The sequence below is a fragment of the Syzygium oleosum genome, unplaced genomic scaffold (assembly GCF_021117445.2).
Source record: "Syzygium oleosum isolate NSW1041296 unplaced genomic scaffold, Sole_v2.1 Sole_v2.13, whole genome shotgun sequence".
Classification (NCBI taxonomy): domain Eukaryota; kingdom Viridiplantae; phylum Streptophyta; class Magnoliopsida; order Myrtales; family Myrtaceae; genus Syzygium; species Syzygium oleosum.
The window spans coordinates 5382744-5398005 of record NW_026607497.1 but is presented as its reverse complement, the minus strand read 5'-3'; the positions used below and the strand labels follow the sequence as shown (position 1 = coordinate 5398005).

Here is a 15262-nt window from a genome sequence, read left to right as displayed (position 1 = left end):
CTTGATTACGTCACGACTCAAACACGGCAAATAATGTCCGGAATCTGCAACATTATATTCCGAACTTTCTTGCACTGCTTATACAAAATTCGGTTTGGATCGGGTTTGTTCAACGGGCTCAAACTCGAGATATATTTTAATAAATACAAAACCCCAAAAATCAAGTGGCCAGGAGAGGAACCAAGCCCAATCACATAAATGGTCTTAACCATATCTGTAAGCCCAAATTCACTAAAAAACAAAAGCAAAGTCCAAAAGTCCACGGTTGACATAAGCAACAAAAATGGTTGGCTTGGTTGACACAAGCAACAAATCTCAATTGTTAATAAAAATATCATTTTCACAATTTATCTCGAATGATACCATTTCGCTTGCGTTGATTAATTCGAACAGATAAAATCGTCTTACGTCGAAAAGGTTTAAAATAACTATAATACATGGATTCTGAGATCGAACCCCGGGGACAAAAGATATGACCTTAGCAAGGAAGCGCGAGCTGATTTACGGTCCAATCCTCCTTCTTAGGCAGTCCATCACCACATGATCCTGTGCCAAAGTACCTTTCTCTTTGCGAGCTTAATGAAAAGTGCTTGCTCAAGTGACTCTGTGGTTTTGCACCTGTCTCACCATTGACTTCTTTTTACAGATTGGACCTTAATCATGAACAATGTAGGAAAAGGCCATACCAATGCCCAACCCACGATTTGATTGATACTGACCATTGATATAGCAGGATCGATTTATGAGTCTCTTCGAGGACAAATATGTTTATCTTCTGCTTAAATGTTAAGCATGGGGAAATTTTCTCTCCCTCTCTTCCATGCTCAATCTATAAATAAAACTCGTTTATGGAATTCCAACCACACCCCGTTACACTCGAAGCTAATGGTGTTGTTGAGACTCTGTACAACCTTGCTGCTCTTCTCTATTCTCTTAATCTACAAAGCTGAATCAAATTATATGGTAAAACATACCCTGAGTTTTCCTCATGTTTTTGCTTTAAATGTCACTTTTCAACCATTTTTGAAGATCTGTTGTCATTGAATATACTTCCATTGAGCTTCCATTTATACTCTAACTCTATCGATTTTTTTTCTTTTTGTTAAGTAACTCAGTTGAACACAGCTGACACACTAGCACCCTCACCTCCACATACAGGTATGGACACAAACACATTTTAATTATCTTCAAAACTAGAAATCCCAAAAACCGGTTCACTTCAACTTGTTCTTCTGTCCTTAAAGGGGATTAAATAAAAGAAGGAAAAAAATCCGTCTTCCTCTTCCATGTAATAATGATCATTCTGAGCTTTGTTCTTATCCCGTTCATCTCAAGATTGTGATGGAGCTTGTGCTGCTCGGTGCCAACTGTTGTCGCGGCCGAGCCTGTGTTGGAGGGCATGCGGGACTTGCTGCGCTGGCTGCGACTGCGTGCCCCTGGAAACTTCTGGCAATTACGACGCCTGCCCTTGCTATGCCAAGATGACTGCCCACGGAGGCAGGCTTAAATGCCCCTAGAAGGGTTTCATCATCGACTAAGCTTCACCTGCGAAATATGTTTCTTTTTTTTTAGTGCATGGCCAAGTTTATGTAGTCTTTCCTGATGTATCTCAGTAATAAAGACTTCAGTCATGTCCAATCCATAAATCAACTCTCGTAGCAATGATTATTAATATTGATGGATCATGGAACTTGCCCTGGACACGTGCCGGGTGCTGTTTTCTTAGCCGTCAAAGTTCACATGCTGATAAAGATGCGAACATCTTCATCTTAAGCCTCTGACTCCGTTCGGTGTTTGCGTGGTTGACCTGCAATATAATCAAGTGTCCAAGGATTGGTCGTCGGGATCGGCACGACTTGCTGAGTATCGCTAAGCAACTTGGCAGTGGGAACACGTGGTCGAGCCTCGAGAAAAGACGACGAAGGAGGGCAGTGCTTTTTTGAATGGTGGTGGACCGATCCAGATTAAGCTCTGGCCAATAATTGATTCAGCAAAGATTCAAAGCCCTTGACTTAGTGATCGAAGGATACTGCTGGGAAAGAAACCTACTTTGCTTACTTCAGAGTTGGTGAGTCGGATAAGGCCGAGTTGGGATGATGGTCGGAGCAACTGGACACCATCATCTCAATAATTTGCATGGAGACTCCCGGCTGTATTTGTTATTATATATCATATCATATGATGTGCCCTCGTGGATTTAATCCGACTCACTTGATGATATGCACATGACTCTGCTTTAATCACACAGACTAATAATATGTTATGTAGGGAAGCTAATTAAAATTTAGAGAAATGATTATGTGATGGCTCCATCACTTTTTAATAGAGTGACGGAGCCGCTTCTGCCATTCACTTTTTATTGTTCCTTATACTTAAAAAAAGAGAGAGAAAGAAAATAAGTGGAACCCACCCCATGCTAGCGTGAAAGTGAGTGGTTCTCCTTGTGCCGTTATTGCATGAAAGTGATGGTACCGTCATGCTAGCGTCACTGGCCAGCAGTTTCTTAGCCGCGGAAGAGTCGATAAGGCTAGGAGTGAGCATGGTCCGAGTGGACGGTTCCCACCCTAGAATCGGAAACCACCCACTAAGGATCGGTTCTAAAAAATTGGAATCGAAAACCGTCTGTTAGTTTCATAGACCCACCCAGGAACCAGATCGTGATCTGGTCTGGCTCTCGAGTGGATCCATGGAACCGGTCCCACTAGCCAAGGATGGAGACGGAAAGATGGGGATGGAGACGGAGATAAAGAGTCGGAGACGGTGAGGTGAGCATCGACCAAAAAGAGTGAGAGAGTGAGAGTGAGTGTGAGGCGAAAGCGAAACAAGGTGTTTCTCGGCTTATTGTGAGGCTGTAAGCGTCGAGTAAGTTAGGTTTAATTTTGAGATTTATGATTTTTCTTTTTCTTTTTTTAAAAATAAAAATTAAATAAATATATTATATATATTATATATTATATTTATTATATTACCGATCCAGTCCGGGTGGACGGGTGGGTGGGTGGTTGTTTTACACCTAGAACCGGGAACTGAACCGGTGCCCAACAGTTCCCAAAAATTGGAACCGGAAACCGGACCGGTTCCCTTAGGAACCATCGGTTCCGGGCAGTTCTCGATTTTTTTGCATACCCCTAGTTAAGATCTTAGGCCAGCCTTCCTTCTATAGTTGTTCCTAAGAATAGTACTGCGAATAACATCCTTATATCGGATCGTATCAGGCCTAGTTTAGCTCGGGTATCCAGTTCCTCGAGTAAGGCATGCAGAACAATACGGTACAACAACTGGTTTCGGCTTGCCATGGCCTCATTGGGAGGGCGGCATCAGCTCCTAACCATTTTGTACACGGGAAACCAACCCCACCTTCATAGCTCCTAAGGGTATATTTATTCTAAGTTAGAACTCCTAGCATAAACCGCCTCGACGTCATTCTCACGAACCAGTTGTATTATCCCCTCCACATCACTCATTCTTTACCCCGACAGCACCAAACTCCACTCATAAGGGTATGAGAGTACGAAATAATCACGGTCCGTGACATTAATGTCCCTCTTAAACTTATAGACCATATTGACAGGAAGGATTACATTGAATTTCGGACAAAAATTTAGGACTAAATTGACAAAATTGAAAAGTTTTGGATTGAATTGGTATCCGTATAATAAGTTTTGGATTGATTGAATAATTTCCTTAGTCCTACCATTTATGTGGTTAGACTTTTCCTTTATGATTAGTAGGTTATAGGAAAATGCGAACCATTAAAATTTTATCCTTTTCAAAATTTCAAGCAAAACATTCATCTCCAGCTCAAAATCAAAGTTTTAGGTTAACCATTGCAGGTCTTTGAGGAGTCTCAATAAATTCGCTTTATAAGCGATGAAACACACTTGAAAGTACTTCATTGATCAATCATTGTTAATATGAAATGGAGAAATAATAGGATTATGAATATCGCTTTAGAATGACTATAAAAGGGTATTTGGGCGAGTAGGCATAATTAAACACCCAATACAAATTTTCACATCGGTTAGTTAATTACTTTGTGCATCTCCAACTATTTACGTGAGATAAGCTCGCGCCAAGGGTACTAAGTTTCGTTTACAAATTGATATGACACATTATTAATTGATTTTTTAAAAATAAGTGATGGGACGCGAGCACTTAACAAGAGTTTATCATATCATTTTATAAATCACTAGTAAAAAATCAATCCTTTTCTCTTTTAAAGGTATCCTTGCGTTGATATACACAAGATATTTCAAGCTTTAATTAAATACTTTAATTTTTTTCAAGCGAACGGTCGCACATTGAACTTCAAAAGCTAACGATTTAAACTTTGATAAAAGAATTATGGCACACCCAATGATATACACGAATATGAACTCGATCCTTTTAATAATTCAGCCATCATGCTTTATTAAATAAAATCATTATTATGTTCGAACTACCCGTCTGAATTTTAAGTTCCCTTTTATCCACACGATGATATTAGTAGAATAATTCACGTGTTTAGTAATTTACCCACCTAAGATGGTCTTCCTCAACGCAAATACATTGGTCGCTAAAGGGTTATGACAAAGCTGTTTTGGTTTTGATTAGTTTAAACATGAATGCATGAAGCCAACTTCGTCTCTAGACTCTCTGCACACTTTCAAGGGTGATGGGCCGGGGTTCTCAAAGATTATTTTGAGCCAAAGCACAAGAAACCTGTCGCATTCACATTGAAAATCGATCCACTCAAACCACTCAGGTCCGTCCGATTCGATACTCTGGTGGCCTTGGGGAGCTTTTCTAGTTTGGCGTTTGCTGGATAACAAAAGAAGAACAGCTGTGTTTGCCGAGTTCCCCAGCTGGCAGATGATGCTCTCTCTCTCAGTCTCATTCTCATTTGGTGTAGGTTCGATCTAAGACTGAGAGCCCCAGTGCTTTTTCCTTTGCCCAATATCGATCAAAAGTACAAAACCCATGCAACTTTAACGTACCAAACCAACCTCAACTTTCGAACATAATGTCCCCATTTCATCAGCTCATGGCTAAAAAAACACAGGAAAAGAAAGCCAAACAGCCCACGCATGCATGGAAGGTGTGCTGATGGCCACCTTACACGTTTTGGAAGTCGGCCGCTAGATGATTCACTCGGGCTACTTGCTACCGACCCCTATGGCCATCTTAATGAGACAGTCCAAGAGAAGAACTTTGCTTGCTCTAAGCCTATATATATAGCCACCCTCTATCCTCCCATTTCATTGTATCAAACATCATTCGACCAAAGTCATTAGGACTTACATCATTGATATTCAATTCTAACTCCGAAAAGTCTCGACCATGGCCGTCCACAGGCTTTTAATTGCTTCCGTCTTAATCGCTGTTCTTTTTCTTCAACTTGCCGAAGCTGACCAGATGGTAACAACTTGTTCTGCTTTCGATTATTCTATATTCCGCTCATTTGATTTCTTCTCTTCTGCATCGCATTAGCTACTGTCCATTCCTATTAACCTAAACAACCCTTTTGTGTCCTTGACAGACGCAGGGAGTTGGAAATGCAGGAGACAATTCCAAACTTCCAAAAATGGGTACAAAACTCTCTCTCCTTTTCGCTTGCAATATTTAAAACAAATAATCGTATAGTAACATGAGGTCTTCGTGTTTGTTGTGTAGACTGCGGCGGAGCGTGCGCCGCCAGGTGTCAGCTGTCGTCGAGGCCTCACCTTTGCCAAAGGGCTTGCGGGACGTGCTGTGCCCGCTGCAACTGCGTCCCTCCGGGCACCTCTGGCAACCTCGACGTCTGTCCGTGCTACGCCACCATGACCACCCGCGACAACAAGCACAAGTGCCCATGAGATGCTTGACGGGCTTCGTCTCCTTTCCGATGGTCGGACATCGATCGCTCAAGCTCGTGCAGTTGCTGCTAATTATTATAGGGACGTTGTTGTTGTACTTTCATGGAGCTCGTCAAGAAGTGGTTTGCAAATTGCAAACTCACAATGTGTTCAGCATTTTATATGTTGTATCCATCGTGAATAAAGATTTTTCATGTATCTTTCTTCCCACTGCATTTATTACTCTTTCGCTCACCGCAATTGATCAACGAGAATGGTTAAAATTGTGAATTCTATGTCGGTCCAATGTGAGTTCCACCTATGTTATATTCATTTTAAACATAATCTAGAGTCACCCAATGATTTCTCCCGATAGATAGCTGATGGTTGGATCGGTAAAACTCAAAGTTTGAGGCCTGAATTTTACTCGAATTGATAAAGTTTGACCTTGGCTGGTCCTGCGAGCAATTGCTGAAACATGACAAACTAATTTTCCACTTGGTCCATCGCAAATGCAAAACCCCAAAAATCAAGTGGTCAGGAGAGGAGCCAAGCATAATCACATATGGTATTAACCATGTGTGTAAGCCCAAATTCACAGAGTAAAAGCCTAAAAAGTCCACAGCGGACATAAGCAAGTTTGGTTGACACGACAAATCTCAATAGTTAATAAGAATATTATTTTCACAAATTGATGGTAAAGATTTATCGAGGCATTAGAAGAAGCACTTATGTAATATATTATCTACACCTGTCATTTATGTCGTGTATTACGTATTATGAACATTCTTATTTTCTTTTCAAATGATATAATTTTGCTTGCGGTGATTAATTTAAACAGGTGAAATCGTCCCACATCGAAAAAAGGTTAAAATGAATATAATAAATGGATTCCGAGATCGAGCCTTGGGACAAAAGATACGAACTTAGCAAGGAAGCATGAGCTAATTTACAGTCCAATCCTCCTTTTCAAGCAGTCCATCACCATATGATCCCGTGCCAAAGTACCCAATCTCTTTGCGAGCTTAATCAAAAGTGCTTGCTCAAGCAACGTTATGATTTTTCACCTATCTCACCATTGTCTTCATTTACAGGTTGGACCTTAATCATGAAGAATGTAAGGCAATACCAATGACCAACCCATGATTTGATTGATAGTGACCATTCGTACAACAGAATTGATTCATCGGTCTCTTCGAGTGCAAATATGTTTATCTTCTGCTTAAATGTTAAGCATAGGGAATCTACCATTCGCAGCATCCACCTACTCGTCACTTTTTACTGATCGGGTAAAACTAAAGAAGTAACCTAACTCTCTCCCTCTCTTCTTCCCAGCTCAATCTATAAATATAAGCTCGTTTCTGGAATTCCAACCACACCTAATTACACTCGAAGCTAATGGCGTCGTTGAGGCTCTGCACAACCTTGCTGCTCTTCTCTCTTCTCTTAATCCACCAAGCTGAATCTGATTATATGGTAAAACGCACCCTGAATTTTCCTTTCGTTTTTGCTTTAAATGTCACTTTCCAACCATTTTTGAAGATCTGCTGTCATTAAATACACTTCCTTCGAGCTTCCATTGGTACTCTAACTCTATCGATTTTTTCTTTTTGTTAGTTGATTCAGTTGAACACAGCTGACACACCAGCGCCCTCGCCTCCACCACCTATAGGTATGGACACACAAACACATTTTAATTATCTTCAAAACTAGACCAAAAACCAGTTCACTTCAACTTGTTCTTCTGTCCTTAAAGGAAATTAAATGAAAGAAGTAAAAAATCCATCTTCCTCTTCCAAGAAATAATGATCATTATGAGCTTTTTTTCTTTTTCTGTGCATCTCAAGATTGCAATGGAGCTTGTGATGCTCGGTGCCAACTATCGTCGCGGCCACACCTGTGCAAGAGGGCATGCGGGACTTGTTGCGCCCGCTGCGACTGCGTGCCACCGGGAACTTCAGGCAACTATGACGCCTGCCCTTGCTATGCCAACATGACTACCCATGGAGGCAGGCATAAATGCCCCTAGAAGGGTTTCATCATCGACTTCGCTTCACCTGCGAAAAATGTTTCTATTTTGGTAGTGTATTGCCAAGTATGTGCAGTCTTGCCTGACGTATCTCAGTAATAAAGACTTCTGTCATGTCCAATCCATAAATCAACTTTCATGGCAATGATTATTAATATTGATAAATCATGGGGCTTTCCCTGGAATAAGAGAGCAAGATTGGGTTCTTGTAATTTTAGTCTTGAAGTGTTGCTGATAGGATTATAATGTGATTACAGAGTCGCATAATCTCGGTTTAATCAGGCAGGAGAGTGAAAAAGAACAACTGCTCATCACTCGCGCATGACACGTGAGCCGCACTTTGCTCAGATGTCATTACAGAAATTTCACAGACACCACTGAACCTGATCAATGGGAGAGCGGCTCAGTCAATCTGAAAGGCAAATTGGATAGATTTAGCTAAGCTATTTTCTTCATATGAGGTCATTTTTTAATTTGGAAAAATATTATGAGCAGAGATAGATCAAATCACGCATTCGATACTATTAAAATATTGTCTCATATCGCTTTATAACATATGCTCTACCTATCAGCTAAGTTTACGGGTTAGGCTTTCTAACATAGTATCAGAATCAGTGTTATCTCTTTCACATATGTGCGTCCATACCCCATCAGTCAAATTTCGCGTGCCGCTCCTATTCCGGCTTGCACATGAGAGGGACATTTAAATATTTTCCCACATCAGATTAACTTTTGTATTGGACTTTTTAATAAATACAAACTTAATTTGTTGCTGTAACCTGTAAATCATTTTGAAGATTCATAGTATCATTTCTTTGCAAGACGGGCTTAGCTCGGGCACAACTGGTTTGAACCAGGCTTTATAACCGAGTGCCGTGCCTGGCCTAGGGCTTGTCCAAATTGAACTTTCGAGCCCATGACTTGTCTGCTCATTAGTAGATCTAATGTTAGAGATGTTGATTGAAACATTTTGATTCTCTTCTTTCTTGCATTGGTATTCGCGTATGAGAAATCAGAGGGTATCAGCGTATTGGATGAGTAACAACTGTGGACACTGCAATAATCATTTCACGAACCGTGAATTCAATGACACAAAAAACTTCTTGTTTAATGGCATTAGTAGGATGATCTTAGAAGATTATAGTTAATTTTGTTTGAGCATGTGTATATGTCAATTACATGTAAGAATTGATACAATTTATGAGATTTACAAAGTGCTTTATAAACCTTTAGATAGCCGGGTTTCCATACTTGTGCCCCTCAAGAGTTCATATTGGAAAAGATGAACTCTTGATTGGCCAAAAAAAAGAAATGGTTATGTGTCTAATTACAAGGTATTGTTGTGAAGAATGTCCCAAGTAATATATTTTTTACTTCGTTAACCTTTTGTCTTTATTAATACATGTAAATTATCCCGTGCACGTGCATAAAGCAAGTCTCCGAGGGGTCTGGCCATGAAAGTTAATATGAGTGAGAGATATTGTGATTTGAATGAATAATCTGCAACATTCAAACTGAACATTTAACCACTCAGACACCCTTTACAAGAATATATTCTATTTAGGGTTAATATTACAAACAGAACTTGTGAAATTTTTTTCGACATATCACTCTCATCTCTTACAGTTGAGATGAGCAATTAGTTATACAGTAAAAAGAATACCACCGATTGAAATAAGTAAAAAAAGGAATTATATGGTCCGTGTGCGTACTATCTATCTAGTTAGCTATAGCTCTTCAATTTTAAAAGCATGTATTGCGGATTGAATAAATGGGAAAATATCTACCGTAATCAGCTGAAAATGTTGACCAAGCGCTTAAATGTGTGATGCAAATATGTCAACTCTTATATCCAGATCACATTAATTCATTCTCATAGTAATCTTGTGAGCATCACGATACAAGTTGGGCCTTATTCAATGCACGTGGACAACATGATTTGCATGCATTTATGAATCTCTCGAACTGAAATGTTTAGATGACAAATTAATGTATCGAGTACCATAATATTATCTCATCAAGAAGACTTGACAAGCATTCCAGAACATCGATAGATAAGATTTTAACCAATAAACATAAGAAAGAGGGCCGTGCGTGAAATAATTTTTTGTTCATTTCTTGAGAAGGCGCAGGAAGAAGGTAGACCATTTCCGATCCTTTCTGGGGTTCATGTCTGATGTGGGACATGGAAGGATGAAGCGTTGTGCTCCATGAGTCAAAGATCTCAATTCTTCTTCGAACTGATGTTTCTTCTTCGCTTGCACACGTTCTTTCCCTGATCCAACTCCGTCGTTCCTCCATTAACTAGAGCGGAGCTGTTCCTTGTGGATGCTTTGATCTCTATCTCGCATCTCATGCGGTTCCGACGTATCAGGCATTGCATTTTGCCATCTTCATGTTCATCTCGGATAGGCCTTGGTCAGGAATGAAAGCTCCCTCACCTTTTTCTTTGGCCTTTAAGCTTCATATTCGTTCTGCTCCTTTGCGCAATACACGGACTTCTCTGTTGAAAATCCATCGTGAAATGATAACGTCTAAGTCCGAGTTCCAAATGCCGAAACGCCAGCTCAAATATGATCCACACCAGACAAGCCACATGCATTTGGCAAATGCTTACTTGGCATCATATCATTGGGTTATTATTGTTGAAACATACGTGTGAGAAGTATTAAAACGAACCCCACATTGGAGAATTTGGTATAGCGTGGAGCAATTGATGTATCATAATCACTTGATAATTCATTAGCTTAAATTTTTAAGTGAAGGTGAATCCAACTGAATATATTAACGAACTCGAGTTTGGGACGAGCAAACCTAACACCGAGCTCACACTTTCTGCTGTGCACTCCCAACCCCCTTTCGTAATTAGACACACATCAATCACTTTTCGCTAAAGAAGTAACCTAACTCTCTCTCTTCTCTCTTGAGTGCTCAATCTATAAATAGAACTCCTTTCTTGAATTCCAACCACACCACATTACACTCGAAGTTAATGGCGTTGTTGAGGGTCTGGACAACGTTGCTGCTCTTCTCTCTTCTCTTAACCCATCAAGCTGAATCTGATTATAGGGTAAAACATACCGCGAATTTTCTATTTTTTTTTTTTTGCTTTGAATGCTACTTTGCAACCATCTTTGAAGGTCGGTTCACATTGAATGCACTTGTTTTGTTTTGAGCTTCCAGTAATGCTCTGATCAAATTCTCCTTTCGTTAGGTGATTCAGTTGAACACAGCCGACACACCAGCTCCTTCACCTCCGCATATAGGTAGGAGACACAATCACATTTTAAATCAACCTCAATGCTAGAACTCCGAATTACCTGTTCACTTTAAGCTTAGTGTTTCTTGTATTTTTCATGATTGCGGGGGAGCTTGCGTTGCTCGGTGCCAACTGTCATCACGGCCATGCCTGTGCAAGAGGGCATGCGGGACTTGTTGTGTCCGCTGCGACTGCATGCCGCCGGGAACTTCCGACGACAACGACGCCTGCCCTTGCTATGCCAACGTGACCACCCATGCATGGAGGCAGGCGTAAATGCCCCTAGTAGCTTCGCCTGCGAAAATGTTTCTGTTTTTGTTCATGTATTGTTAAGTCTCTGAACTTTTGCCTCATGGATCTTAGTCTTTTGTCATGTCCAATCCATAAATAAAAAGTTTGGGGAAATTGTCAAATCAGTACTAAATCTATTGTACAGCAGCCAATTCAGTCCTAAACTTTTTAATTTTGCCAATTCAGTCCTAAACCTTTCTAATTCTTGCCAATTCAGTCCTTCTGGCCAATTTTGGCTGGCCGGCGCTGACGTGGCCACCGGCCGTCCGGCCAACGCTGACGTGGCAATTTTTTATTATTTTTTTCAATTTTTTTAATCTTTTTTAATCTTTTTTTAATCTTTTTTTTTTTTTCTGATTTCTTCCTCTGGCCGGTCCGGCGACCGGCGATCGGCGGCCGGCCAGAGGGGAGGGCCGACGAGGTCGACCTCGCCGGCCTCGCCGCTGCTAAGGCGAGGTCGAGCCTCGCCGTCGCCTGGTTCGTGAAAGCAAGGTCGAGCCTCGCCCGGATGCGGCGAGGCTCGACTTCAGCCGTTGCGACCCGGGCGGCAGCGAGGTCGGCCTCGCCGCCGCTGGGCGAGGCGAGGCCCGGCGGCGGCGAGGCCGACCTCGCCGACGCCCGGGTCGCGACGGCGAGGCGAGGCCTAGCGGCGGCGGCCGACCTCGCCGTCGCTGGGTCGCGACGGCGAGGTCGAACCTCGCCGTCGCTGGGTCGCGACGGCGAGGTCGAACCTCGCCTAGATCTCGGTGAGGCTCGACCTCGACGTCGCGACCCAAGCGACGGCGAGGTCGGCCTCGCCGTCGCCTAGGTTGCGACGGCGAGGTCAAGTCTCGCCCGGATCCGGCGAGGCTCGACCTCGCCGTCGCGAACTAGGCGACGTCGAGACGAGGCCCAAGTGGCGAGGCCGACCTCGCCGTCGCGACCCAGGCGACAATGGCAGGCCGACCTCGCCGTCGCGACCCGAGCGACGGCGAGGTCGGTCTCGCCGCCGCTGGGCGAGGCGAGGCCCAACAAGGCGAGGCCGACCTCGCCGACGCCCGGGTCGCGACGGCGAGGCGAGGCCGACCTTGCCGTCGCCCGGGTTGCGACGGCGAGGTTGAGCCTCGCCGTCACTGGGTCGCGACGGCGAGGTTGAGCCTCGCCGTCGCTGGGTCGCGACGGCGAGGTCGAGCCTCACCCGGATCCGGCGAGGCTCGACCTCGCCGTCGCGAACTGGCGACGGCGAGGCGAGGCCCGGCGCGGCGAGCCGACCTCGCCTTCGTGACCCAAGCGACGGCGAGGTCGGCCTCGCCGCTCTGGGCGAGACGAGGCCCGGCGGCGGCGAGGCCGACCTCGCCGTCGCCTGGGTCGCGACGGTAGGTCGAGCCTCGCCCGGATCCGGCAAGGCTCGACCTCGCCGTCGCGACCCGGGCGACGGCGAGGTCGGCCTCGCCGTGCTTGGCCTCGCCTCGCCCGGTGGAGGCGAGGCCGACCTCGCCGTCGCGAACCAAGACGGCGAGGTCGGCCTCGCCTCAACACGGCGAGGTCGACCTTGCCGGGTCTCCCTTCTGGTCGGCCGCCGATCGCCGGACCGGCCAGAGGAAGAAATCAGAAAAAAAATAAAAAAAAAGATTAAAAAATTGAAAAAAACTAATAATAAAAAATTGCCACGTCAGCGCCGGCCGGCCAAAATTGGCCGGAAGGACTGAATTGTCAAGAATTAGAAAGGTTTAGGACTGAATTGGCAAAATTAAAAGGTTTAGGACTGAATTGGCCGCCGTACAATAGGTTTAGGACTAGTTGACAATTTTCCCTAAAAAGTTTTCATGAGCAATTTATTAGAGTATGCGAGTTTAACTGGATTATATGATATATGTAGAATGAATTTCATGTTACTTTATTTTAATTACTATGCTTATATGCCAATCGTGGGCCTTTTCATTTATCTAACCATGTGAACTCTAGAGGTCACAAGGTTTAACATCAAGAACGTTTATAAACCGGGCAATAAAACGGAACCTTCAACATTAATCACCTTCGGAGATTCTTCAATCCTCAATATCATAAAAAAGTACTCACGCGGAGAATTATAGGCATTTAGGCTCCATTTGTTTCGCAGAAAATAAATGATTTAGAAAACTGTATTTATCGATCGAAATGATTAATCAACAATGCAAAACAAACTGAGGTTTAGTATCTAAATATTCTGACACCCCCTCTCGCACTTAAGCTGGACGTAGGCCTCTTACCTAGCGTGGAAGTATATAATGAGGAGGCAAATAAAATGTCCGGAAAGATTTGAATCATGGACCTCCTGCTATGATATCACGTGAGATTTCATGTGGGGCTACCGTCAACTGTTCTAAAATTCAAGTTATTAGATGAACGTGCGATTTAACCGATCGAACTGAATTTTAGCTCGGGTCTCCCGACATTAACGTTCCATGTTAATTAATCATGGTGCTTGCCTTGGAAGAAGAGAGCATAATTAGGATTATTCTAATCCCCTAGTAGCCTCGTAGTGTTGCTGATGGTACATGCATCGTGATCTGGTGTGTAATCACGCAGGAGAATGGAAAAAGAGTAACCTACTCATGGGGTCGCGCACGAAACGTGAGGGAGCCTGCCCGCGCCGAGCTGCATGTGGAATTATTTCCCCTGTCCATATAATTGATCGCCCCCATCGGCCGTCCGGACTCGTTTGTACTGGCGTGCCACTGAGAGCCACCGCAATCTCTCTCTTTCACGCTCGCTACTCCGCGCGCGCGGAAATTGGTAAAAAAATTGCTTATACATTAATATAGAAATGGAAAAATGACACGCATGATTCATGAACTTTGGTCAAATGTGCAATGTGATCTCTAAAGTTTAGCCCAATATGCAATTTCGTTCTGAACTTTCAATTTGTTCAATATGGTTCATGAACTTTTGATATATGTTTAATCTAGTCTCCGAACAGTATGAAAATGTTCAATGTTCAGGGACAATATTAAACATTTTCATATAGTTCAATGACTAAATTGAATATGTATAAAAAGTCCAGGGACTACATTGAATAAATTGACAATTCATGGACCACATTGCACAATGGGTTACAGTTTAGGGACCACATTGAATAAATTAAAAGTTCAGGGACCACATTGCCCATTGGATCAAAGTTCAGGGACTATTTGTATCATTTTCCCTATAGAAATTTATCAAATCAATGAAGGGGCGGCTTGGTCCATCTGAAAGGCAAAGTGCATAGATTTGGATAAGCTATTTCCTTCTTGGACTCGGTACTTCTGAGCTCATCCAGCCCGATCAAGTCTACCACCTTTCGAATGCTCTCTACCTCTTAGAAAATTAGTATGCGCGTTCCTCCCTACACTAGAGAGTACCAATGCTTGGTGGTTTTACCATTCCTTAGATAGTAAAGCTCTATATTGCTAAAAAAACTTATGAAGTAGGTTGGCCTAGGGTATGCTCTAAGCACCGGGTCCAATTATGAATTTCAGCACCGGCATCGCTCTGGCATTTATTATGTTGATTCGAGTCATTATCATCTAGGCTTGTTGTACTCCACCAATTTTTATCACGTTTTAAAATATGGGATAGGGTCATTGGCGATGTGATTTTCTCATGCCTTTTTTTTTTTTGTTGCTAAAACAAACCTTCCATTTCTCATGATTTTCTCATGTAGAATGGCGGAGAAGAACGACCGGCGCTACCAACATTTTTCCGAGCATTATCATAGGGATTCCACGTCCGTTGCGAAATGTTCGATTTTAGTAATAACTACTCCACACTATACACAACAAAAAAGGAAAAAAAAAAGAAGAAAAAATGAAAAATTGAGATTGGTGAGCCAGTTGCCACGACTAAGTAAGGAAGTCTTTTCGCACAAGATAT

The 15262-nt window shown here is 42.9% G+C and overlaps 4 protein-coding genes across 4 annotated transcripts; all 4 read left to right on the top strand.

Annotated features, from left to right (window-relative positions):
- Positions 1 to 885: 885 nt before the first annotated feature.
- LOC115664394 (gibberellin-regulated protein 11-like) lies at positions 886 to 1556 on the top strand. The gene is made up of 3 exons (XM_030586331.2): positions 886 to 979; positions 1108 to 1158; positions 1336 to 1556. Exons 1-3 carry the CDS (start codon positions 886 to 888, stop codon positions 1515 to 1517), a joined length of 327 nt encoding a protein of 108 aa, XP_030442191.1. The 3' UTR covers positions 1518 to 1556.
- Positions 1557 to 5227: 3671 nt separating this feature from the next.
- Positions 5228 to 6032, top strand: LOC115664393 (snakin-2-like). The gene is made up of 3 exons (XM_030586330.2): positions 5228 to 5397; positions 5519 to 5567; positions 5653 to 6032. Exons 1-3 carry the CDS (start codon positions 5320 to 5322, stop codon positions 5832 to 5834), a joined length of 309 nt encoding a protein of 102 aa, XP_030442190.1. The 5' UTR covers positions 5228 to 5319; the 3' UTR covers positions 5835 to 6032.
- Positions 6033 to 7129: 1097 nt separating this feature from the next.
- Positions 7130 to 7963, top strand: LOC115664391 (gibberellin-regulated protein 11-like). Its single transcript, XM_030586329.2, has 3 exons — positions 7130 to 7289; positions 7431 to 7485; positions 7661 to 7963. Exons 1-3 carry the CDS (start codon positions 7212 to 7214, stop codon positions 7840 to 7842), a joined length of 315 nt encoding a protein of 104 aa, XP_030442189.1. The 5' UTR covers positions 7130 to 7211; the 3' UTR covers positions 7843 to 7963.
- Positions 7964 to 10834: 2871 nt separating this feature from the next.
- On the top strand, positions 10835 to 11377 carry LOC115664395 (snakin-2-like). Its single transcript, XM_030586332.2, has 3 exons — positions 10835 to 10912; positions 11057 to 11106; positions 11200 to 11377. Exons 1-3 carry the CDS (start codon positions 10835 to 10837, stop codon positions 11375 to 11377), a joined length of 306 nt encoding a protein of 101 aa, XP_030442192.1.
- The last annotated feature ends 3885 nt before the right edge of the window (positions 11378 to 15262 follow it).